The sequence below is a fragment of the Hyperolius riggenbachi genome, chromosome 12 (assembly GCF_040937935.1).
Source record: "Hyperolius riggenbachi isolate aHypRig1 chromosome 12, aHypRig1.pri, whole genome shotgun sequence".
Taxonomy (NCBI): Eukaryota; Metazoa; Chordata; class Amphibia; order Anura; family Hyperoliidae; genus Hyperolius; species Hyperolius riggenbachi.
In genome coordinates this window covers 101567244-101594518 of record NC_090657.1, presented here as the reverse complement: position 1 = coordinate 101594518, position 27275 = coordinate 101567244, and the positions used below count along the sequence as shown (strand labels likewise).

At 44.1% G+C, this 27275-nt stretch overlaps 2 protein-coding genes across 2 annotated transcripts in view; one reads left to right on the top strand and one right to left on the bottom strand.

Moving 5' to 3' along the window:
* Positions 1-7682, top strand: part of ERBB2 (erb-b2 receptor tyrosine kinase 2) — a 188202-nt gene extending 180520 nt beyond the window's left edge. The window contains exon 27 of the mRNA XM_068262978.1: positions 3014-7682. Within this exon, the coding sequence (XP_068119079.1) occupies positions 3014-3381 (368 nt within the window). The 3' untranslated portion in view covers positions 3382-7682. The remainder of the gene's footprint in view (positions 1-3013) is intronic.
* A 3801-nt stretch (positions 7683-11483) lies between these two features.
* MIEN1 (migration and invasion enhancer 1) lies at positions 11484-17972 on the bottom strand. The gene is made up of 4 exons (XM_068261963.1): positions 17866-17972; positions 14785-14882; positions 14626-14702; positions 11484-11898 (listed from the first exon to the last, which is right to left on the bottom strand). The coding sequence occupies exons 1-4, from the start codon at positions 17892-17894 to the stop codon at positions 11815-11817; spliced, it is 288 nt and encodes a 95-aa protein (XP_068118064.1). The 5' UTR covers positions 17895-17972; the 3' UTR covers positions 11484-11814.
* Positions 17973-27275: the final 9303 nt, after the last annotated feature.

Genomic DNA, 27275 nt, shown 5'->3' with positions numbered 1-27275 from the left:
TCTTTTTGATTGGACTTGTGAACAACCAGTGGAGCACGTTGCAGGTAAGCCCAGTGTGGTTGTATCCATCCCTGCTGCATTTAGTGCCAGTGCCCTGTGATTCTCTACAAACAAAAAGAATAGCTTCTTGAGAGGAATTCGTGGAGATGTATGTAATGGATTGAATCAGGTGATTCACTGGTCCTAATCACATGAGTGTGTTTCGCTTCTGCTTCCCAATTCCTCCTGTGATCCTACAGGAAGAAATGAGGCTGAGAGTTGCCAGTCACCTGATCAGATTGATCACATGGTTCTCTATGAATTTTTTACAAGGAGAATTTCTCTGGAATAAGTTGTTCATATCTTTGTTAGGAATTTAAAGGGCAACTAACAGTCCATTGTACAAGAGAAAAATCAGTAGTTGCTATTTTCTGTTCATCTGTGGATAAGCACATAACCTAAATTTTCCCCTCAAATGTTGGGTAAAAGATGTGACCCACTACGACGGATCCATTTGCATAAAAGTGTTTGCACTAACGCTTGCTCCAGAGGTCCCCTTGAGTTGAGATTTCTAAAAGCGCGTGCACATGCCGTACTTTTGCAAACGACAGGTCCGTGAGACCCTCCTGCGGGGTGGTGGTTCTGCCGACAGTTGCACGTGAGTACAAGCTGTCGGCAGACTGATATAACTGTTTTTGACTGATCTAAATGTGTCCAGGCAATAATTGTCAGTCTAGCACAGTGATAGGCAAACTTGGCTCTCCAGCTGTTAAGGAACTACAAGTCCCAGAATGCATTTGCCTTTATGAATCATGACTGTGGCTGTCAGACTCCTGCAATGCATTGTGGGTTTTTTCTGTTTTAAAACATAACTACACAGTGTTTTATATGTATAAATTCGAGAGATCATAATTTGGTGTCATGTTCACTGGCAGATGTAATGTCAGGAACTTATGATATTTCTTTGTATTGCAGACTGATTTCTCCCTCTAATGAGAGGGGTGGAACTGTATCAGTTGTCAGAGTCTGCCCATCTCTCCTCACTAACTCCACCCTAGGAGAGAGGGGGTTAATAGTCTCGACAAACAGGCTGTCAATGGTCCTTCTATGCTGATCCATCCCATACCCAGTAAGGTTGTTGAAATAATCCTTTTTTCCTATAGGACTAGCTAAAGTTAGAATTGCATCTTCACACGCTAAAATGCAATCTTTACAAGATTGCAGATTTAGCCTTCTCTGCCTTATTTAGCTGAGAAGGAAACAGAACTAATGACCCTTTGAACTTTCCTGCACCTGCTCGAAAACCTTACTATATGCCTTCTCCCTGACAGATAACAGCCTTTTAGCTTCTATTTACTTTTCAAAAAACTGGACTGAATTTGACAAGATGTTCTACAAGCTTACATAGACAACAACTCATGTTTTTTAACTCTTGCTGTAGTGGAAAACGGAAAGGAAATTCAGACAATTTCTTAATAGGGCTAGTACTATATGTAACAAAGATGTGAAATCTTGCGCTGCGGAGGCGGTGTCAATCGTTGGCTGGTGGCTGTGACACTCTAGCTGCTCCTGTTAAGCTTGGTTTTCGTGAGGCTTGAGCAAAAGACAAAAATAGAAGAGCAAAAGCGCTCTGTTGTCAGATCTGACGAAGACGTGGAACGCCAAAACGCGTAATAACATCGCCAGCACACATTTACCCCATAGTGGGAGGGTCATCCTTCCACCAGATCCGCTCAGCTCGGATGGCCACAGCAGTCTGAGTTGTACCCACCTGGGATTGATTGAAGGGCCACTGGCCCAACTACATGCCTGTTTTTTTTATTGATCTAGTAAGTGGATTTTTATTGCGCATTTTTGTTTAATAAAACGTTGTTACGCTACGGAGCGCTTCTGCTCTTCTATGTTTGTCTAGTACTATATGTACCTCTGTTTATCTCATTGTATCACTTCAGGTACGCTTTAAGTTTGGCACAGGTTCACATTAAAGTATACATTAACGTCTTATGTATTGCTGACATCTCCATTCTCCAAGCATTGCTGTGTGCGTAGCTTAACCTCCTTAGCGGTATGGACGAGCTCAGCTCGTCCATTACCGCCGGAGGGTGCCGCTCAGGCCCTGCTGGGCCGATTTAGACCAAATAAAAACGAGCACACGCAGCCGGCACTTTGCCAGCCTCGTGTGCTACCTGATTGCCGCCGCAGCGCGCCGATCCGCCGCGTGCAGCGGCGAAAGAGGGTCCCCCCAGCCGCCCGAGCCCAGCGTAGCCGGAACAAACAGTTCCGGCCAGCGCTAAGGGCTGGATTGGAGGCGGCTGACGTCCATGACGTCACTCTGCTCGTCGCTATGGCGACGAGGTAAGCAAAACAAGGAAGGCCGCTCATTGCGGCCTTCCTTGTTAATTCTGATCGCCGGAGGCGATCAGAGTTACGCTTTCGGAGCGCCCTCTAGTGGGCTTTCATGCAGCCAACTTTCAGTTGGCTGCATGGAATAGTTTTTTTTTTATTTAAAAAAAACCCTCCCGCAGCTGCCCTGGCGATCTTAATAGAACGCCAGGGTGGTTTTAATGGCAGTTCCTATGCTATGTGGGACCTGCAGAAGTGTGTGCTCAGGCCCTCTGATGTGTGCAGATCTAGTAGAAATGAGTCCAGCAACTTCACTATGTAGCAAACAAACAGCAATCTAAGCCGTTCTTTTAACAGTGTATACCATGCAGGGTTAACTGAGCATTAAAATAAAATGATCATTAGTTCCAGATATAGTGGCCAGTGAACACAAAGCCAAGATTGCTTCACTTTGCAAGCCTCCTATTGGTCCTTAAATGTAAATACAGCATCGGTGATCTATAAGTTTTGACATGTAACTGCTGGACTATGGATTTCTGGTCATTGTGGTAATTATGATTTTGCTGAAGGTAGTCTATTATGATCTGTTTTTCATTATATGCCCCATTCCTATCATCCTGGTGTGACAAGTTTCCTGTAAGCATGCGTTGGTCTAGTGATCAGCTCTCTCACCTTCTTCTTTCTTCTGCAGAATATGTGAACCAAAGAGGAGAAGCAAGCAGAAGCCACTCATCGGTGAAGACACCAAGGACATCGGTGTCCACCCTGGAGAGACAGAAGGGGCAGCAAAGCAGGAACGGCCTCATCAGGGAGCCCAGAACACCAGTAGCTGTAGCCGCTGTGGAAAACCCAGACTATCTGCCTCTAGGACTACACTTACCTAATGGCTTCCCACAAGCATTTGACAATCCTTATTACTGGAATCATGAACTCAACTTATTGAGAAGTGGTGGGGAACCTAGTCCCGGACCTAATGGATTTACCACTCCAACTGCAGAAAATCCGGAGTACCTGGGCCTGGATGACCCCATTCTGAGGCCTCGGGACGTCACCGCATAGACAGACAAGACACTGGAGGTGAAGGACTAAGCTGACAGCTGTTTTTCCAAGACTTTGTGAATGAGAAAAACTCCTTTGTCTCCCAAAGTATCTGTTCTGCTTTACACAATCTCTGCAAATGGGCACGTTAACCACCCCATGAAAACATCATGGTGACTAGCAGGTGTCGGGTTGAGGGTAAGAAAGCTCCGACCTGAATTGTATGGACACTCAGTCTCTTGGTTGTGTAAGGTAGAGCTGTGTATATAATGTAACATTTTATATGGTACACGAGGCAGAAGATACCTGCCATAAATTGAAGTAGCAGTTTACTAAAGAGAGGTTTAATTTTTACGTAAAGTGAATCTGTGTCAAGCTTGACAGTGCCTAGTAAGCATAAAATGTTCTGTGCAGCCCTACCACCCTTAATACAGCAGGAAGCTGTGCTGGTTCTTTCTAATGGTGGTACTTCTTAGGCACAGGTGGTGTACATTTGTTGCCATGGTTGCTTACCCACCCAACCGATAACACCTCAGCTTCTGTACTGGAGCAGAGGTTGGTCTATACTCACGCGGAATGGTGCAGAAATGGTCATGCCCTAGGAAGGCACACCCTGCCTTCTCACCTGAAACAAGCCACATGGGAGTCAAATTGGCATGTGGTGACCTTGTTTCATGGTCACACCCCCTGACCATCCACAGGGCTGTAAGCCAGCCTGTACTACACAGCAGAGGATGGTGTTTGGTCAGGTGGGCAGTCAGGGGGAGGTGTGACTGTGTTCAGTTATACAGTCACACTACTTTACAAGGAAATGTTGACATTATAAAGACCTGGAACAGCTTTCTTTTCAAAACAAGTACTCCAGAGTGGATGGTAAAGCTGCACCCTTACTTGGTTAGCTGGACACAGGTTCATTTAAAAGGGAATGTATAGTGACTTTGTTTTTACTTTTGTTTTAATGTTTTGGTTTAGTACTAAAAAAAAAAAATATAATATTTTTATTTAAATTGCTTTTTACAAGCGGAATTACAGTCTGGAAAATTCATACAATTAAAAATTGTATATTGTGCTAATTAGAACGCTTTGCAGTAAGGAAAATGGTGTGCTGATTTCAATCAGTGTAGCTTGCACACAGAACTTTCTATGCTTACTTTAAGAAAGCAAGCCTTTTTTATCTTCTGCTCTGGTCAGCTCTGTGATCAATAAGGCTGCAGAGAAATATGAAAGAAAACCTATTAAAGTTGGCTATATGCCATACAATCCTGATGGACCAATCTAACCACATCAATGTAGTATGGGGTCCTACCTAAACAATATTCAGTATGTTTATCCTTATACTACAGATATGTGGTGACATTGAGCAAGACTGAATTTTCAAAATTGTGTATAACCACCTTAATCCTCTCAGGCATTTTTGGGGGGAAGTTATTATGGGTGGGGATTATTCACTGGAGCAGAAGGGAACTTTTGACTGTAATTCTACTTTAAGGGACCTTTTATCTAAAAAAAAGATTTTGTAAAATGTCAGATCACATTAATAATGCCAAAAATTGTTGGCATCCCATTTGTAAAGATGCCATGATGTGAGTGCTACAACGCATCTCTTTACAAGAATTGCTTTGTCACATTTGAAGTGGTAAATGCTGTTCATGTCTATGAGGCCACATAGTAGTTTATGATCGGCAGTAAATATTAGCCAATCGGACTTAATGGCTGACATTAGATCAGCAGCATATACTATTATTTATTTTATTAAAGGACATTTTTTGGTACTAAACAGAATAAAAACAAATGTGCTTGCAAAACCCCCCACAAAACTATATATTCCCTTTAAGTAATGCCTGTCACCAGTGAGATTACAGCTATAGATTGTATTTATTATATATTTCTGTTGCTATGGTCGGAGAGACACACACACACACACACTAACACTAACACACACACACACTTTAGTACTTACGGACCACGCTAATTGAAATCTACACTGTTTTTATGCTGATCTGGCTGCCAGGGTGTAGGTTTCAATTCACCGCTGCAGCGCGCATCCGCCATTTTCGTTGCTCCTGCCGATCTCGCCGATGTCTCCTGTCGCAGCTCACTCGCCCTGGCAGTCTCTATGGCTGCAGAGCCCTGGGAGACGATTTCATTGGCTCCTGGCCGTGCCTATTAATGTAAGCAACTCCCGTAGGTTTACATTGATAAACACGGTCAGGAGCCAATGAAAGCGGCTCCTGACCTGCTCACATGACTCTGCCTTCATAGAGACAGCAGAGTGGGTGTCCTGAGGATCCCGGCGTGCGACGTGGACAGTGGTTACGGAGGATATGTGCAGCGATTCGTCATTATTCCGTCGTTATTGTACCAGCGGTCTCTGGTCCTTAAGGGGGCAGAGACTGCTGGTACTTAAGTGGTTAACAGGGAATAACAATGTTAAATAAAACTGCATATGAATAGAATAAAGGGAGCACAGTCTACATTTACCCTTAATCTCAGTGGTGACAGGTCCTCTTTAATCATAATGACACTTTTTATAATGAAATGTGAAAAAACGCGAGGCATCAACAAAAGGGAAGTAATCACTTTTCACTAAGAACAAATTGTGCATGTCAAACAGCCCCACAGATGGGGAACCCCTTCACCCCAGTCCACATTCACTAGATCGTCTTTATTCTCCAGTGCTTTCCACTAACTTTTAAAAAAAAATCAACCCTGGCTGCAGCAATGTGTGTTGTGAGATCTTACTTTGTCTCCAATGGTGGACAGCTCTCTGGACTTATTGCTGTAAATCCCCCTTTTACCTGCAGGCTGTAACATAGAACCTGTAGCTTGCATATACCATAGAGAATAAACTGATAGTATCAGGAGACAGGGCCTGAATTCAGCTGATGAATGCCGCTGGTGGTGGGAAATACAAACATTACTGAACATTTCTTAATAACAATGCTCTGGTAGGCGTTTCATCCCTTTTGGTATTATAGCTCTGACCTCCATCATACAGATCCGGCAGGTGAGAGGAAAGGACCGCTCTAGTGCCAGGTAATGCCATGCAGGCAGCCTTTGATGCAGCAGATCACACTTATCACAAGTACCAGATGAATGGTTATAATGTCCTGCAAGCACGGCTCAGATTCCAGAAATGCATTTGCATGGCCAGAAGTAACACCACCAGCAATAAGCTGATAATGTGGGCAGGCAAATATTGAAAGTCTTGAAAGGAGGAGTCCAAATGAAGAGCTCTGCTGACAGCAGTGACGATATGAGGCTAGTCCAAGACCAACAGTAATGGATTCAGTTTCAGTGGCCCGCCTGTGTGCACAATTCATGGGCTGTATGTAGTATTGCGGCTGCTACTGACTTCTGTAAGCAGCATTAGCTCCAGGACAGGAACCTCACCCATAACCATGCCACACGGCTCCACGTCTGACATCTGCATTTGGCGGGTTGGCAATGCAGCCTCCCGTTCTGCATTAGAGCTTTGCTTATTCCAGGTGATGTCAGCCAAGGCAACGTTCCTTTGATGCAGCTACTGCACCGCTATTGAGCGCCAATGTTGTGTTAGCCGTAGTAACGCATAGTTACCAACCACCCCAAATCATATGGTCAGACTGAGGTTGCTTATCAAATACAGGTAACTGTTATTCAGCACTGCAGTCTTCAGAAATAGGGATTCCTCACCATTAACATCTACAGAAGCTTTATCTGCTTCTAATATGGGCCACATCAGATGGGCCCATTTCTTTTGTTCTGTTCTACTGTGCAACTCAGATTCATCTCCCCAAATGTTACAGTATTTCCATAGAAACCGAACTGTCGCTAACTAATCAGGAGAATAGGAATGCAATATGAATTCCACACCTGCATGTACGATACCCCCCATGGAGCAGATTTATAGTAGTACATCCAGCACCCGTGTGACAAATACTGTCACACCCAGCACCCATTGGGAGAAGCAATGCCAATCTGATGGCCAAGCTTTGCATCTGATGTTTGAGAACGCAGATCCCCCCTCCCCTTCCTCAGGAAAGCTAATGCAACACAAGCTACTGACACATCTCTACTTTACAAGAGAAAAAACAAGGAACACCAAGAGCCCCAATAGTGTAATATGTACTGGTAAATGGTTATTAAATAGAGTAAATATTAATACTCACAAACCAGGGTTACCATTAGGCAACCACTGTAAAGGCAGGTGGGGAGATTTTCCTGACCCCACTCAGGAATAAGAAGTCGCTCTCTGTAGATGAGAAAAAAGGGGGTTCAACCCTCCACCCAGGGTGGACTCAATATTATGTAGGAGAACAGAGGCGCCAAAAGGATAAAAGGAAGCTAAATGAGCTTAAAAACCAAATTCTTGGTAAATAGAGGAGGTAGTGGTGGACTTACCTCCTCCAAGTAGACACACAACGACTGTAGTAAAGACAGTCAATATATTTTATTTATGAACTCCAAATATGCAACGCGTTTCGCAGGATTGATCCCGCTTCATCAGGCAATAACAACGGAGCAATAGCATATGTGGTCAGTAGAAGAGCCAGGCACCTCTGAGACACAGAGGTGCCTGGCTCTTCTACTGACCACATATGCTATTGCTCCGTTGTTATTGCCTGATGAAGCGGGACCAATCCTGCGAAACGCGTTGCATATTTGGAGTTCATAAATAAAATATATTGACTGTCTTTACTACAGTCGTTGTGTGTCTACGTGGAGGAGGTAAGACCACCACTACCTCCTCTATTTACCAAGAATTTGGTTTTTAAGCTCATTTAGCTTCCTTTTATCCTTTTGGCACCTCTGTTCTCCTACTTTACAAGAGGACTCAATTCATCGTTATTGGAATGGGAGTACATTCGGGATAACACTTCTAACAATGCTTTTTGGATTTTTTTTTTTACCTCTAAACCACTTGAGGGGGTGTGTCCTGGACCTACACAGCACAACCCACTAACCTGTAGCCGCATTTAAGGAATAAAAGGAAGTGTTTAGAGTGATCACATGACCACCATTTTGGATCAAGGTTTATGGTGTTTAATTTTTAATATTAAAACTTTCAACAGCAAGGGTGTGGGTTATGATTCTTATGGTTGTTAGCTTCCAACAGTATCTCGTCAAATTCTTGTTTCCAGTATTCCAAAAATAAAGTGTGAGTGGAGGAGGGTCGTGGTCACTGTTTTATCATATTAAGGTGGCCACACTCTAGCCAATAATCCTGAATGGTTAGGTACATTTGATCATTTTGATTGAATTTGCCTAACATTGACTGCTTTCACTGAACTCAACTGATTGGATCGGGTTTGAGGGCAGATTAGATCAGGAGCACAGTGAGTAGCAGTGGCTAATCTCCATAAGCACGTTGTTAGTTGCCTGAACATATAGAAAAACCGAATTATGACCGCGTGTTACATCGATCAAAATCGTATCATCCTCAAGGCTATGGGTAAAGAGCAATGCTCTCCTCCAGTTTGGGAAGTATTGATTGTAAGCCCAAGATCTGGGTGTATGAGCCACCCGCAGTGCTTTTGTATATCATCCAGCTCCTTGCATTCTTTCCATCTTATGTTTTTCTTCCTACAACCTTCCATGGTCACTTCCACATAGTTAGTAACATATGTCCACATTCTAAAACATCTGGAAATGTGTGGCTTTTAATATTCTTTAGTTTGGTTATGTGACCACTATGCTGCTCAGTCCCCCTTCCATTCTGCCTTGGAGATGCATTGACTTGTGACAGGTCCAGGAGTTTCCGAGGTGCCACTCACCACCCTCACAGTTGGGATAAAATAAGGGCTGTGGTCAATCTGCAACTTACCTGTCCACCCAATCAGGATAAAAGAAAAGGTGCCACTCAACCTTCCTCCAGAAAGAGGAGGGACTTGTTTCCAACATCAGGCTTTCAGCAAGGAAGAGTAGGAGCCAATTGGGAAGTAGTACGGATCACATGACCATGTTGCTGCTGTGTAAAAATTAAAGGGAATCCGAGGTGAGAATGATTTGGAGGCTGCCATATTTCCTTTTAAACAATACCATTTGCCTGGCAGTCATCCTGATCCTTTGTATCTAATAATTTTAGCCATAGACCCTGAACAAGCATATGCAGATCAGGTACTCTAAGCCAAAACCCCTGAACATGTCAGCTAAGTCAGACACTACATGGGCCAGAAGATCAACAGGACTGCCAGGCAACTGGCATTATTTACAAGGAAATAAATATGACAGCCACCTTGGGTTCCCTTTAAGGTATTTTCCGTTTATAACTTTGCACCCAGCAGTTCAACAAAATATGTCCAGAGAGGCCCAGTGCACACCAAAAACTTCTAGCAGATCTGCAAAACGCTAGAGGTTTTTGAAGCAGATTTCAGAGCAATTCTAGGCATGTTTAGAGACGTGTGCTAAACATGCCTAGCGTTTTTTAGGGCGTTTTTGGGTAGCAGATGTCAAATATTATTACAGTAAATACTGTAACAAAAACGTCTGGAAAACCGCTCTGATCTAGCGTTTTTCAGAGCGGTTTTCCACTTTCCTATACTTTAGCATCGAGGCAGAAACGCCTCAGAAATCCAAAAAATGCTGCAGCCCAAGAGTTTGCGTTTCTGGAAAAAACGAACCGTTCTGGTGTGCACCAGCCCATTCACTTTCATTAGCCAAGCGGTTTTCCCCCTACAAGCGTTTTTAAAAAACGCTCCAGAACCGCTCCGGTGTGCACCAGCCCAGAATCAGGCTAGGTGATGAGGGTGAAACTGTATATGGAAATGGACAACAACTACTGCAAAATGAAACCAGTTTTTATGGTCCGCTTCATCCCTGAAGTTTGTGAGACAAATTGTATTATTCTGAATTCTTGTTTTTTTATGTTAAGTTTATGTTTTTATAAGTCAGTTTGTTTTATCCTTTGTTTCCCCTGATGGAATATTTTCAATGATGATTTCACAGCTGGTGTTCACATCAATCTAATGTTATTTAGAATGAACTGTTCACGTTGTAAAACACTAAGGCTAATCTGATACATGTATAATGAAAATGTGCTTTCTCCTGGTGTGTGTTTCCTTTTATTACCCATCATGTTCATTTTAATAGAACTGGAAAAAAAGTATTTTTAATAAATGACTATATTGTACAGAACACCCCCTTTTTCTGTTGTGTCATTGCCGCTGCTACACTATATGCAATGGGGACAGTGATGAAGGGACTTTTCATACAAGTACCAGAAAGTTCAGTAAAAACAATGCGGTCTATGACAAGTTTCAAAAAGAGATGCCAATGCCAATCTGCTAAAAAGTATGCTGCCTGATGGTGGACCAGCCAAATTAAAAGACAAAGACAAACACTTATATAGCGCTTTTCTCCTGGCGGACTCTAAGTGGCAGAGCTGCAGCCACTAGGACGCGCTCTATAGGCAGTAGCAGTGTTAGGGAGACTTGCCTAAGGTCTCCTGCTGAATAGGTGTTGGCTTACTGAACAGGCAGAGCCGAGATTTGAACCCAAGTCTCCCATGTCAGAGGCAGAGCCCTTAAAGGGGAACTGAAGAGAGAGGTATATGGAGGCTGTCATGTTTATGTCCTTTTAATCAATACCAGTTGCCTGGCAGCCCTGCTGGTCTATTTCTCTGCAGTAGTATCTGATTAAAACCAGAAACAAGCATGCAGCTAGTCTTGTCAGATCAGACTTATAAGTCTGAACCACTGAAACACCTGATCTGCTGCATGCTTGTTCAGGGGCTATGGCTAATAGTATTAGAGTCAGAGGATCAGCAGGGCTGCCAGGCAACTGGTATTGTCTAAAAGGAAATAAACATGACAGCCTCCATATACCTCTCTCTTCAGTTCCCCTTTAAGGCTTAACCATTACAATATACAGCCACTACACCAAATTAAAGCAAGCATTGCATATGATAAGCCCTGGTTCAAGCTCAATGACATCTGTAACAAATCTGCATCAACTCAGAAAGTTAGCACATCCTTGATTGATCATCTCTAAAGTAGCTATTGCACACAATACGGTCAACTTACTGGGGAATGCTTTACATTCCACCAATCAGCACACACTGCTGTCATTGGGGCCAAAGGGTTATGAAATATATATACACCTCCAGCGATGAAAGAAAAGAAATATAGCAAGACTACATAACCTGAAATTTTTAAAACTTTACTGATAGTGTTTATATTGACTTGAGATCTCCATTACATGGCAGTGCAGCGAGTCTGAGAAGCCCACAGACAGGACCATCGGCCGCAATGGCAAACGTCACTACGGTATTACCACACTGCTGACAGTCTCATGTGGGTGACAAGTGTCTCTTTCCTGCATAAGGGCTGAGTGGCAGCTTCTGTGCATGGATTATGCAGAAGGCTCAGGAGAAGCCTGCATGCCTCAGGAGCATGAACATTCTAGTCAGATATCCAGGGGGAGGGATTAGGGGAGGCGGAGTCACTGTGCCACATGCAGGAGAACACACTGGTGTTATAAGATGACACAGGGAGCTCTGCTATTGGTGATCTTCTCCACTGGTTCTCCTCTGCAGGCTTTTCTTATGGCTTCTATTAACTATAAAAGAAAGAAATGGCACGTTAAAGAGGACTTTAGCGAAAAGGGGGGAAAAATAAATCAACACGTTGCAAGGTGAGAAGTTAAAAAATAGATGAGAGATCAAGAAATGATTGATATTCGCCATGGAATTTGTTCATATTGTTTGAGCCACCATCAGCCTGCATGTAATCATCTTCACTACTGGCAGACATGAAAAAAAAACAGCACCAATGCTATTATCTATAACCACACCCCCTAACTATGCAACAGGCTAAAAAAGCAGTTTTTTTTAATAGGTATACATTTGCGCAGAGGGAAGCGGTAATTTCTCACAATGCAACAAGGCTCACGGGCAGGAAACATCAGGTCCTAGGTCCTGACATCACACTGTGGGAGGGGTTTCCTCTCAATATCTGCCATACAGACATTCCCCCCCCCCCCCCCCCCCCCCTGAGAAAAGGAGAAGATTTTTCATGAGAAAAGGGGTATCAGCTACTGTTTGGGATGAAGTTCAATCCTTGGTTACAGTTGTCACAGGCAGCAATTATAAATGGTAATGAGAAACACGGTCCAAATTCCAATTGGGTACGAAATCATAATTTGAAAAGAAGATGAGAGGAAAAAAACAAACTTAAGCTGCAGAATGCTACCAAAAGACTATGAAATAAGGGGGTATATACACAAAAGAGCCATAAACTTTACATGCGTTGTGTATGTAAAGTATATTGGCTGCTACACAAACTACATAAACACACATTACATAAAGAGCATAATTCACATTATACAGACAACCTATATGTTGCTAACACGGACCAAGTCAGTGGGAGACACAAACTGTTGACAGAGAAAAAGGAGACAGTGGTAAGCAGGTGTCCAGGTGTGGCCATTGACTCTCAGAACTTCTCCAAAAGAAAGGTTGGGCAAACTGGGCTTATTTAGCTTTGAAAAAAGATGACCTGATTACAGATTGCAATAAAAAAAAATGCTTAGCAGTAAGCTTTATGTCCCTAGACTTGTACAAAGGTGAAGGGGGCATGATCTGTGTATGGAAGAAAAAAAGTTGGTACAAAAATCATACGACTCCTTCGTTTATGAAACCTCCAACTCCAGATACCCAAAATGGCTCCGGTTCCTCGAATCCCAGAGCTGTGCCATCTGAAGACAGAAATAAGTTTTTGCCTTTTGGGGCCAATTGGCCAAGCCTTGTAAGTTTTTGTTGTTTTTCTTTTTTTTGTTTGTTTTTTTTGTTTTGCCTTCCCTGGATCAACCAGCATATGTGAGGGTTCTGACAGAAACATCTATTTTTTTTTTTTTTTTTTTTTTTTTTTTTCCATCCCTGATTGATCTTGATGGACGGGGGACTTTTTTTTTTAATGCAACTATGCATTATATCTAAACACTGAACACAGAGGGAAGAAAAGGGTAGCCTCTCAATTAGACTTTTCCCAAAATATTCTGCCACAATGTATCAACTGGGCATTGCAGAAAATCATCCTGAAGTTACAGATGTGTCATAAGGTAGTCCTGCAGCGTTTTCAGACATCTTATCTCGGATTTCCGATTTGGACATGGGTAATTTTTGCAGAAAATGGGAGTTTTACAGTAGGTATAGCTGTGTGTGTAATAGACAACACTCACCACAGCTCAGCCTGTGGTACCTGGGAGCAGAGGTGTCCTAACCTTCCCCTTTTGACTCTTAACACTCTTCTATCCTAAAAATAACCAGCCCCACAGAATTACAGCTAATTACATACATACATTGAGTAGCCATGGTCCCCTAGACATTAGAATTAAGTAGCCATGTGCCTCAAAATACATGCTTCCAGATAAAATAATGTCACATGCATGCTTTCAGATAAAAGAATCAAATAGTTTCATGCCTCCAGATTAAAGAATCAAGAAATCACATGCCTCCAGATAATTCATCAAACAGTAATGCCTCCCCCCCCCCACCTCAATAAAAATATTGAGTAGTCACACACCTCTAGATAAAATTACTAAGTAGCCAGGTGCCCCACAATAAACAAATAGGCAGGTGCGTCAAGATAAAACAATTCAGTAGCCAAGTGCACCCTGCATACATAAATTAAGTAGCCCTGTTCCCCAGATAAAATAATTAAGTAGCCATTTGCTACTTATTTGTTGGCTGAGTGCTGGTTTGGAGCTGAGTGCTAGCTAGGGGCAGGATGCTGGCTGGCAACTGGGTGCAGGGTGCTGGTTGGGGGCAGGCTAGGGACCGGTGCATATCATTGCCAGACCTCAGATCAGCAGCAACAGGTGAAACAGGGTGCACACGCTAACCGCGCCCGGCGTTCTCCAAACATGAAAGGGACCAATGACATCACTTCCACATTTGGAGTACACCGGGCGCGGGTAGCGTGTGCACTGCGCTCTCTCCTGTCGCCGCTGACCTGAGGTAGGGCAGTGATGGAGAGACTCAGACAATGGCGGTAAGGGCGGTACCGAAACGGGAGGCAGACAGTGGTGGCAGGCAGCATGGTGCAGTGGCAACCATGATAGGAGCCATGCCCGCGCCCCTCTAGATACGTCACTGCCTGTGAGTGGTCAGACCTGGTCCTGATGGTCAGAGTGGTAGAGCTGCAAAACTCCCAATAAAGTATTGAAAACTACCCATTTCACCCAAAACAAAGAGAAGCTGCAGATCTAAATGCCATTTTTAGACCATCACAATCATTTCATAATAATTGTCCCTAAAGAAAGAAAATGGAATTGAAAATAACTTACATCTTTTTCATAAGGAAATCCTCCAACTTCCAGCTTGGAGAACACTAGTTGTCCATTTATAAAGATCTCAAATGCTCCTGAGAATAAATTACATCAATGAGATCCAGAACGGATACCAGGACACATGGACACAATTTGCAATGAGAGTGCAGTTCTCACCTGTTCCACCAGGGCGGGAGTCAATAGAAATATCTGGGAACTCCTCTTGAACTGCAGCAGCCAGCTCCTCATAATGGGACTTGAATCCACAAGGCTCACTAGAGGGAATGCAACAGCAATATTATGCTGGGAATACACGGCTCGATTCTGAGCCATTTAGATGGCTCAATACATAATTTACAACATGCCCGATCTCGCGCCCGATTGTTTCCGCGCTCGATGGAGGACAATGGAAAAAGATAAGAAAAACGAATGAAAGATAAGAGAATCGCCCGCAGAATCGAGCGCGTAAAACGATCGGGAGTGGAATCAAGCGGCAAAATCGACCCGTGCATTCCCAGCATTATAGTGCCTACAGCAAGCAATTGTTCTAATGATTATGCAATTATAATATGCCTATGTACACAGAGGAATTTTAGCTCTCTGACCTGCCTTAATCTGCAAAACTTCACATTTTAAAATGTACTGATACTAGGTTTGCGTGATGCAATATTGACGATAAATGATGCCAAAGGCCCTTCCCGTTCCCCTCGTCTCCTTGAGGTGTAGGTAGACTGCAGATCCCTTAACTTACCTACATGGATTTAACACATTAATGGATGGAGATAAGGGACAGCATTAAGTTGGGGGTCACATGAATAAATGAATAAATGTGAGGGAGGGCCAGTGCACACCAAAAACCTCTAGCAGATCTGCAAAACGCTAGAGGTTTTTGAAGCAGATTTTCAGAGCGATTCTAGGCATGTTTAGAGAGGTTATCCAAACATGCGTAGCGTTTTTTTGGAGCGTTTTTGTGTAGCAGATTTCATATTTTGTTCAGTAAAGCGGTTGCTGAATAACTTCTGTAACAAAAACGCCTGGAAAACCGCTCTGATCTGATCTAACGTTTTTCGGAGCAGTTTTCCACTCTCCTATACTTTAACATTGAGGCAGAAACGCCTCAGAAATCTAAAAAATGCTGCAGCCCCCGAGTTTGCGTTTGGGGGGAAAACAAGCCGCTCTGGTGTGCACCAGCCCATTGACATACATTAGCCAAGCGGTTTTCCACCCGCAAGCATTTTAAAAAACGCTCAGACCCGCTCTTGGGGGTCGATTCACGAAAGCGTGATAACTGCTATCACAGCAGTTATCACGCGATAGGCGTCAGTTCACGTGATAAGCGAAGGTTGTCTGCTGTGATAGCAGTTATCACGCTTTCAAGAATCGACCCCTTGGTGTGCACCAGCCCAAACAAGCATTCTTCAGTTGTCAGAATAACTGAACTTTTTAGGCTGAAAACCCTGATCTGCCTGGACAGATTGTCACTGCCTTGGTGTGGGCAAGTGACTGAAGATCCACCCCCACTAATTTATTAACTTATCACTCAGGCCCAAACATGGATTGAGATGAAATGGGCAAGGTAGTAATTTTGGCCCCTTACCCTTATGGTCACTTTGGTAATCTGAGATGACAAAAGGGTCAGAAAAGGTGGCAGTTGGGTGTCCTGACACCCACTAGGCCCCAGGCACCTGCCCAGTTTGCCTTGTGAATGATCCTGCTGTGCACTGGGCAGCCAGAAGACAGGAGGCTGAACCGTTTGCCGTGTGTAATTCAGCCTCCCTTGTGAAAGACCCATCAGCTATATCTCACATACACAGAATACAGTTTGTATCTACACTTCCCTTATCTACACTTCCCTAAGTCAGTAATTTGCATATTACTTAAACTTGTCACTGGATATTCATGGGTTAGAATTAGGCATCTTTAGATCGTACAAGGGAAAGAGGCGACCTGATGTAATAAAAGCATCTAAAATCAGCTTAAAATCGAAAAGTGATATGAGGTAGCTTACCTCAATGACGAAACCTCTGTAGTTAATACAAGGGATTTTTATTAGCACAGGCAACGCGTTTCGCGGGTCTCAGCCCGCTTCATCAGGCCAGTAAAAGTGCCAAATAGAAAAGATCATCTAGCATAGGGAGCCTCCCTTGTATTAACTACAGAGGTTTCGTCATTGAGGTAAGCTACCTCATATCACTTTTCGATTTTAAGCTGATTTTAGATGCTTTTATTACATCAGGGCGCCTCTTTCCCTTTTACGTGCTAAGTATACCCCCGAACACATCCTGTCCGAGGGGAGGTGGCAGACCACCAGTGGAGTCCCCACAGTGGACTCTGTCCCCTTTTTTCCACTAAGAGAGCGACCACCCTTCCGGTTCTGGCTAGGACCACCCCGAGTGGAGTCGGGTTTATTGTCTCCACCTGCTTCCTGTGGTTGGTTGCCCCAAGCAACCTCCCTTTGTGAGTAGTGCTTTTAATTTATTTTCTTTTATTGTGGTCATTGACATATTGCACTACTGGGCTCCCTTTTTTTGTCTCCTGTGACTTTTTCTACAGGGTGTTCATCCACCCCTACTACAATTGCATCTTTAGATCGGTCATTTCACATCAAAGCCAGAGATGCAGAGATGTAAGTCAATCAATGGTTGTGTGTTTGCAGCATCCATAGCAAGTGGATCTTTAGCAGATACTGTATTCGAATTTCACACAATAGCTGAAGTACTAACCTTTCAACAACACCACAATGTTTAATGAGATCCAAGCAAGGGCTGCAGTAGTTTACTACCTTTTAAACGGATGACATCCCCACTGGAGATGCTTTATACTGTACAGAGTAAAAGCCTCAATTGTACTGTATTAAAATAAAAGTTAATGAGACTTCAAGTTTAAAATTCAACGTTATGCAAATTTGGCTCTATGTCGGTTGAATTAGCAGGGCTGAACCTGAACTTTGCTTGGGGTTAATCATATTCAGTAAACTTAAACAAATTGTTATAATTTTACATAGTCTTGCTAATTCATGCTCCTAGAGAGAAGAATGGCAAGTTACATTTTAGATTACATCTCTAATAACTACCCTGATGGACAGCAAAGCACCGCAGGAGGTAAAATCCGAGTATAGAGGACAGAGATGCTGCCAGCTGACTGACTGCTGTATCCCACATCACACTATCACTATAAGCAGGCATACTATGCTGAATAAGAGTAACATTGCCACATGTATACAAATTATAGGATATATATTCCGTATGTGAAATTTACCAGTACTCCACAGTTATAGTCACAGCCATGGCCGTCTCCCAGCAGCTGTAACACTCTGTGGTTTTCCTGCTTCCACTTCACTTCCGCCCTCACTCTGCCATTCTTCCGCCCTAGCATAGACTCTAGCTCCCTCTGGTGGTATCTTTGTGCATTATAGTCTGTATTTAGGAAACGTGTGATTAGACAAGTTACTGTGTTTAGGCTAGGTACACACGATACGTTTTTGTATTCGATAGATCATTTCCTTCATGTCCGATATTACTTTTGATCGTTTTACTGCACGATTTCTCATAGAAGTGAATGGAAATTGATAAGAGAATCGAGCGAAAAAACTAATCGAAAATCAATTGAACGGAAATTCGACTGAAAAAGGCTACACACCATACAATTTTCTGTTAGATTTACCTGCCAGATGGCTTTTTTTCCAACAATTCTGCCACTTGCGTGTAGTGTGAGAGCTTACTTACACAATCTGCTCATAGTATTCAAAATCTGTTGACCCTCATACTGCATGAAAGTGGTAAAATTGGTCAGTGATAGGCCAATGAAAATTGCATGTGTGTATGCACCCTTATTGTCCTGTTGCTGATACAGAGGGTCCACTGCCCAGCTGTGACAGTCTTCATGTCTAAATACTTGTACACATCTTTAATTTTTATTGGCCAATGATTGGCATATTTTACCACCACAATCTAGTATAAGGGTCAACAAATTTTGAATACTATGAATAGATAGACAAACTCTTATACTACATGGTGGTAAAATTGGTCAGTGATTGGCCAATCGAGATTGAAAGTGTGTAACAGGCTTTATGCACAATTTAACAAATTATTACTGGGCCTGGGATAGTGCTTTGTTGAATTTCTTTTAAAATAAACACATATTTCTCATAATTTATGTTTTGGAACAGACTAGTGATTGTATTACTCCTAAGAAAGAAACATCTATGCTGTCAATAGAATAGTGGTATCACAGATCACTCCAGATTTTCACCCCTTACTTCATTCCCAGGTGATACTCACTCAGGGCTTGTTCACACTAAGGGCGCTTTCAGGTTTTTTTAAGCGTCATCGATTTTGAAAATCGCCCTAAAAGCGATTGTGCGATGATTCCCTATGAGTGTTCACATCCGCGTGCTTCCATTGGTTTCCGCTGACCAATCGCTGCCTGTACCCTTTTCTGAGCGTTTTTGGCTCAATGGGCATTGAAAGGTATAGGGAAATCGCTAAGCGCTTGAAAAAGCGCTTTGTATAGCGATTTCCTGAGCGCTTTTAAGAATAAATACATTGTATGTATTCTTTTCCGGGGTCAAAGAGTTCACTTCCTGACTGAAGTCAAAGCAAGAAGTTTTAAATCAGGATGATACCATTTATTGGCTAACTAAAAAGAATTAGAATAAGCGAGCTTTCGGCTTTGCAGCCTTCGTCGGGCTTAAATCCTGTTTGCTTGCAGGTTGATGGTACAGACAGCTTTATACATGCAACATCAAAAGGGGGTACATAGATTTTTTTCAAGCTAAAAACCATTTCATTAAGATGCCTTAAGTGAAACAGAACATCTAAATGTGGGGGAGGTTGTTAGCTGAGATAAGAATCCTTGTTTACACCATGCTCACAGACCTGGGAGTTGGATTGTCACAAAGGCATTGTAAATTCTGAGTTCACAAGTTTAGCTATATAGGCTGAGAAAGAGTTTTTGGCATTAAATATCCTCAGCCTCATACCAATATAAAAAGTTTTTGTCCTTATTCAAGCCTTTGTCCACCGCTTTGAACCAATTTATAAATTTTGTTTCTGCTATTAATTGATCATTCGACGTTTTGAAGCCACCCTTCAGGGCAGTGACATGAAGATCATACATGCTGTGTCCATTGGAACGAAAGTGTGTAGCAAATTGGAGTTCAGATTTGGTATCGTTAATAGTGTGCCTGTATCCATTCATACGTTTGCGCAGAGTTTGTCCAGTTTCTCTCACGTACATAACATTGGGGCATTTAGCACACATGATCAGATATACCAGATTGGTGGATCCACAGGAAAATGTGCCTTGTATTCTGTCTGTACTCCTGTTTTGAACCTCGTATCGTTAACCTGTCAGTGGAGTAGATGTGTCTGCAGGTCCCACACCTTTTTTGCTGGCAGGGTGATGTTCCGTTTTGTTGTGGCCTATTCAAAGAACTCCTGACAGTTATCTGTTTTAGATTGTGTGGTTGCCGATATGACAAGAGGGGAGGTTTAGGGAATATCTTCCTCAGTCTCTGATTCTTGTGTAAAATGGGATGAAGTTCCTTAGCAATCCTCCTTAAGATTTCCAGGTGTGGGTTGTAGGTGACAACCAAAGGGACACGATCCTCTTTCTGGTTTTGCTTATATTTCAGGAGTTCAGTCCTGGGGATGATGTTGGCTTTCCTGATTTGGGCCTCAGTCATAACACAGACCGCACAATGTCTTCCAATCGGTTCCAGCACACAGATCATGCAATCTGTGATCGCAATTGGTGCGCAGAAACCACTGGAATTTTGGCAGCAGACAGGCTAGAAGGGAGCTTGTGAGTTACAGTAACACAAATTACGCACTATTTCAGGGTATCAAACTACCACCACTCCTGCAGAAGGGCAGGAGGCCTAACCTCACTGATACTAATACCTGCAAATAAAACGATTAAGACACACTATTTTATCTAGCTATTAGCAATAGTGGCGACTCTTCAGAATGCTAGGATTCATTTTGTGTTGCTGAATAGTAGGCGTAGCCAAAAAATAAATTACTTTTGAGTTGTTTATTATAAATGCAATATAAATAATTAATATATACAGGAAATCATTAAAATCAACAATTATAGAGACAATAGTAGTGCAGTATGAAAATAAAAATAAGGGAAGAAATAAACGGATACTTAAGCTCAGGATAAAGTATCCTTTTGGAAAAGAAATGCTAAGTCCTTGGTTTCAGAGTCAGGTGACTCAGCGTCAAAGTCCAAACAAGCCTGGTGCCAGCATGTCTTCAAGCTGGCAAGGATATAATCGGGATGATGTTTCAAAGTGGAGGACTCCTCCTCTCTGCTTGAAGCTTGGTTTTATTAAAGCTAGTTTTGGGGTAGGATCTTAGGTTCAGCCTAGGGGCTGGACAGGGTGTGGTTAACCTTCTGGGGTGTGACATTTGTGTCCACCAAATATGACATTTTCATATCTTCGCTTACACTTCCCGCACACATAACAACCACAGATTCATATTGCTCAAAATATGGCAATTTTTACGACATCAAACTTGATTAATTCTCTGTGCAGCGTTGATTACATATTATGTTTAGTTCCTGAGAAGTTTAACACTTTGTCGTGGCTTATCCCTGGCCCCCCAAAACTGGTATCAAAATGTCCATCAAAACACCATGAATCCAATGATATAACTCCCATAACCGTCCTGGGCACGGTCTTTCTTAAATAAGCAATAACCATATACTACATTCATGTTTAATGCTGATGGAATGGCTCCAACGTGGCTGAATCTCTGCTGTGTGAAAGGCTTACTTCTGTTGGAATCACCAAATGGTATCCTTTCAAATGGTAGGTTCACACTTAACTGTGATCTGCCTGTGAAAAGAAACCCTTTGTTCTTTGCTAATTAAACAAACCTTGGGAACTTCATGAAAAGAGTTCTGCTAGCAGCTGTGAAAGCCAGATACCCCAGGCTCACAGTCTTCTGTACCTAAACATTAGATTTTGATCTGGCATGTCAATGACAATCGGTGCAGCAAACCGATTGCGGTGCGTTCTCACGGCTCTTCCGTGACACCTACCCCCGAGAGGCCTCAGCCATGCATCCACAAGATGTGTGGCATTGCTGCTAATCTGGCTGACGGGTCTCGAGCTGCCGGTACGGTGGGATAACTCATTGGAGCCTGCGGCTCGGTTCACCTGGACAGGTCGCTGTCCTCTACCCGCAGGATTGACCCAACATGGACCGTTCGGGACAGGGCATTTGCGCCACCGCGTTCAGATCTGGGGTCTGTCAGGACTGCTGACAATGGGCAGTAGGTCGGGTAGGTCCACAGCCAACCCACGCAAGGGCTTCCTGCTAAGTGGCTGTGGACCTAAGGAAACCCCACGAGAATCCCTGGACCTTCCCAGCTCCTGACAGACGGCACATGCCTGGCAGTAGTTTGCTACATCCATGTTCATCCTGGGCCAATAAAACTGTTTTCGAATACAGGCAAGTGTCCTGCGGACCCCCAAGTGCCTGGCCAGAGGGCTGTCATGTGCGGAGTGCAGCACATGCCCCCTGAATGCACTCGGTACCACAAGCCACTTGGTATTCGGATGCATTTTACCTGTAGTGGGCTGCACAGCCTCACTGTACAGTCTCCCACCTTCCCAATATACCTTGAAAGCGGCCCCATCTGCGAGGGGCTCAGAGGCTTGCAGCCTGAGCGCCTCTAGGCTTGGGTCACTTTGTAGCGCTGCTGTGAATGCAGCACTGTCAGTTTCAGCCAGCTGGCTCATGTCGCATGAGGTCAGCGGCTGAAAGCTTCCACTTTTTGAGTCAGCACGAGACGAGAAGTGTGGCACTGAGTCCACAACCCTTGCAGTACTTTGAGTGACCGCTAGCACAGACACAGCATTAGCATTACAATCATTGACAGTTTCCAGAGCACTGACACATGCATTAATGACAGTGACAGGTACAGCTACCTTTTCATCACAACAGACAGTTTTTACATCAAACACAGGTACCTTTGACGCAGGTACTATTGAACCTAGTACCCTTGAACTGGGCACATTCAACCCACCTCCCCCTGGTGCTCCCCTCAGTGTGTAAAGTACCTGGTGGTGGGTGGAGAGTCCGTCTCCTTCCGTGAGCGTTGAGGCGGTTGCGGCAGGTTCGTAGTAGGACACAAGCTTGCCCAAATCAGTCCTCAACAACACAGGGACCAGGAGATGATCCACAACCCCAACAACCCTTTCTTGAACCCCAACCCCCCAGTCGAGCTTCACTCTCGCTTGGGCTATGTGTAAAAGGGTGCCATTCACTCCAGTAAGGGCAAGGGATCGGTTGGAGCTGATGCTCTCCTTTGGAACAAGATGGGAGTGAACTAACGTGATGTCTGCTCTGGTGTCTCGGAATCCGGGGACAATCTTGTCGTTCACTCTAACAGGCTGCTGCTGGTGGTCGGTTTCGGTCGCGGATTTCCTTTCCGTGGTCAAACAAAACAAGATCTGATGATCCAGGCTGTGGTTCACTGGCTGGTTGCATCTGGCGTGGGTGAGGTACTAGTGATCCTGGTGCTGGTGGTGTCTGCCTCCGATCAGGACAGTCAAATTTCATGTGTCCGGGCTTGCGGCAGTAGTGACAGGTGACCCCCTCAGATGCCTCAGGCCTGGGCGCAGCAGCTGTACTGCGTGGCCTCTGTGGCGGACGGCTCACAGGGGCAGGAGGGTCTGCCAGTGTATTGAGGTGACCTCCTCTCCAGCTAGATACAGTAGTGCAGTTCTGCATGTCAGGTAGTCACAAAAGTCTCAGCGAGGTCTGCGGCAGCAGTCGCTGACTCGGGCTTCCGTTCCAGCCCAAACTGTCGTACATCAGCAGGGCAAATGTTCTGAAACTGTTCTAGTACTATCAAGTCCTCGAGGACATCATAAGACCCTTTGGTGAGTCCTAGAGTCCACTGGCGGCATGTGGTGCGTACACTGCTGACCACATCCGGATAAGAGTCTGTAGGTTTTTTCTGCCAAGACCTGAACTTTCTATGATAGGCCTCTGGCGTCAGCTGATATTTAGTAATGATAGCATCTTTTATAGCAGCATAATCATTATCTTTTTCCACAGGTAATTCTGTGAAAGCATCAAGCACTTTGCAGCGCAGGGACAGATATCTGTCCCACTGGTCTTAGGACAGACGATACTGACGGCATGCTTTCTCAAAAGATCGCAAAAACAAGTCAATATCAGTGTCTTTTTCAATAGTAGCAAATTTAAATTTCGCACTCACGGGTGATGCGGCTCCTTCAGTAGGGGGCCTGGGCGATGAACTCTGGCTGGCCTGTTGCACCTTTTGCCGTGTTCAGTTCATGCTGCCGCTGGCACTTCCGCTCTTGCTCGGCGGCATCCCTCTCTGCTTGGCACTCCTCATGCGATTGGTGTTCTGCAGCGGCAGCGGCTTAGCGTTCTTCTCGCCTTTGCTCCACCATGTACTTCAGGTACTTTTCCAGGTCAGTGTCCATCAGCTTTTGTAATGCCTGCTGCATTACCGGGTCATTCAGCACATATGGACAGTCCAGTACTGGCTGGTTCCGGGCGAGTACTTGGAGAAGCTCTGAGACCGGGGTCCATACTGACAGTCTTCTGCGTAGTAGCAGGGCCCTCAGGATGCTCAACCTCTGTACGCTCAGGATCTTCAGTCTCTTGTTTCCCTCGACTTGAGTTAGATGGGCCAGTGTCCTCCTCAGTGGACACATCCAGCACCCGCAGTTGCTGGCTATCCCATCTGTACAAGTCTACTATCAGGTCCGATTTTGACTTGTGGAGGGTGTCAATGCCCCTCGCCTGGCACAGATCTTCCAGGTCTGGTAGGTTCATGTTCTTGTAATTCCCAGACATTTTCACGCCAAATAAAATAAAAACTTTTGTGTAGGGGTACTGGGCTACACAGTCTATCTGTATATATAAAAAATATATTGCAAAAATATATCTCATTCAGCTAGCGGCCAACTAATTAGTTTGTTTCTCGACAGGGCTAATTCGATAGCGCTATCTGAGATACTTTCAGTATGAAACACTATGAAATATAAGCAAAACCAGAAAGAGGATCATGTCCCTTTGGTTGTCACCTACAACCCACACCTGGAAATCTTAAAGGGATACTGTAGGGGGGTCGGGGGAAAATGAGCTGAACTTACCCGGGGCTTCTAATGGTCCCCCGCAGACATCCTGTGTCCGTGCAGCCACTCACCGATGCTCCGGTCCCGCCTCCAGTTCACTTCTGGAATTTCTGACTTTAAAGTCAGAAAACCACTGCGCCTGCGTTGCCGTGTCCTCGCTCCCGCTGAAGTCACCAGGAGTGTACTGCGCAGACACAGACCATACTGGGCCTGCGCTGTGCGCTCTTGATGACATCAGCGGGATCGAGGACACGGCAACGCAGGCGCAGTGGTTTTCTGACTTTAAAGTCAGAAATTCCAGAAGTGAACCGGAGGCGGGGCCAGAGCATCGGTGAGTGGCTGCGCGGGCGCAGAATGTCTGCGGGCGACCATTAGAAGCCCCGGGTAAGTTCAGCTCATTTTCCCCCGACCCCCCTACAGTATCCCTTTAAGGAGGATTGCTAAGGAACTTCATCCCATTTTACACAAGGATCAGAGACTGAGGAAGATATTCCCTAAACCTCCCCTCTTGTCATATCAGCAACCACACAATCTAAAACAGATGATTGTCAGGAGTTCTTTGAATAGGCCACAACAAAACGGAACATCACCCTGCCGACAAATAAGGTGTGGGACCTGCAGACACATCTACTCCACTGACAGGTTAACGATACGAGGTTCAAAACAGGAGTACAGACAGAATACAAGGCACATTTTCCTGTGGATCCACCAATCTGGTATATCTGATCATGTGTGCTAAATGCCCCAATGCTATGTAAGTGGAAGATACTGGACAAACTCTGCGCAAACATATGAATGGATACAGGCACACTATTAACGATACCAAATCTGAACTCCCAGTTGCCACACACTTTCGTTCCAACAGACACATCGATCATTTGACGTTTTGAAACCACCCTTCAGGGCAGTGACACGATGATCATACATGCTGTATGATCTTCGTGTCACTGTCCTGAAGGATGGTTTCAAAACGTCAAATGATCGATTAATAGCAGAAAAAACATTTATAAATTGGTTCAAAGCGGTGGACAAAGGCTTGAAAAAGGACGAAAACTTTTTATATTGGTATGAGGCTGAGGATATTTAATGCCAAAAACTCTTTCTCAGCCTATATAGCTAAACTTGTGAACTCAGAATTTACAATGCCTTTGTGACAATCCAACTCCCAGGTCTGTGAGCATGGTGTAAATAAGGATTCTTATCTCAGCTTACAACCTCCCCCACATTTAGATGTTCTGTTTCACTTAAGGCATCTTAATGACATGTATTTATGCTTGAAAAAAAATCTATGTACCCCCTTTTGATGTTGCATGTATAAAACTGTCTGTACCATCAGCCTGCAAGCAAACAGGATTTAAGCCCGACGAAGGCTGCAAAGCTGACAGCTCGCTTATTCTTATTCCTTTTAGTTAGCCAATAAATGGTATCATCCTGATTTAAAACTTCTTGCTTTTACTGATGGCTAACATGGTACAATACCCTACTGACTGATGTCAGGAAGTGAAAAAACGAATTGCTCCACAAAAGCGCTTAGAAAAGCGCTTTACAAAAAAATCGCTACTGCGCAAGTAAACGCTAAAAAAATTACGCATTTATGATGTGAACAAGGCCTCACTGAACCTACATAGCCCCCAATATGGTCCCTACCACAGGATCTATATCTCTTCTGTATGCCCTGCATCAAGCATGGCTTGTTTCATCTCTTCCTCTCTACAGTAGGACCTTTAAAAAGAACCTGAACTGAAAATTAAAATTCAAAATAAACATAAAAACGTCATTCATACCTCCTGTGTAGTCTACTCATCAAGCTCTTTCTCCTCTCCTACATCCTGTTTGTCCACTGTGATCAATGTAATTCTCTGTCCTCCATTTTGAAAATGGTCATTACCCCATAACAGCTTCCGGGTTGGCACACTGTTAAACTGTAATATTGCCCACTTGAGTCATAGGGAAACATTGACATTACCAGGGCCGGATTTGTTCTCACACCAACCGCCCCCCTTCAGTATGGGTATTGAGATGACCCCTTCCCTCCAGTATACGCCAGATGACCCCTCCCCCTTCTCTCTAGTATAGGTAGCCTGATGACCCCACCCCAGTATAGGTAGCCAGATGACCACCCCCCCTTTCCCTCCAGTATAGGTAGCCAGATGACTTCCTTAATGCCTCCTTTTCACACCGCCACAGCCATTTCACGTCTCCACTGCAGAAGTTTCCTTCTCCTTTCTGTCTCCAGTGCTACCCAAGTCCATAGCTGCTGTCCACAATGCAAACATGCACAGAAACAAAGGTGGCTGCTGCACAGGCGGCTAACAGCAGAGTACCGTGGTCAGGCGCTCTCCTGATCCTGCCAGGACGCTGGGAGACCACCATTCACATTGGCGGAGGTCAGGTGGTGGCAGGCTAGCAGCTATCTCTAAGGCCCGGAAGGGAAGGATCAGAAACTGACTCTGTGTGGACCCAGCTAGTTTTGATCCAGCTTCCAGCAGTTCTGGACAGCCAGTTCTGTGACTGTTATATGTGGACCCAGCAGTTC

What these genes read in the sequence shown, in the direction of transcription:
- MIEN1 (XM_068261963.1), bottom strand. Translation starts at nt 17,894, where the DNA reads ATGGCTGTGACTATAACTGTGGAGTACTG. An exon ending in ACTATAACTGTGGAGTACTG is followed by an intron (nt 14,883 to 17,865) that starts GTAAATTTCACA and finishes CATTCCCTCTAG; the next exon opens with TGAGCCTTGTGGATTCAAGT. An exon ending in CTCCCGCCCTGGTGGAACAG is followed by an intron (nt 14,703 to 14,784) that starts GTGAGAACTGCA and finishes ATTTATTCTCAG; the next exon opens with GAGCATTTGAGATCTTTATA.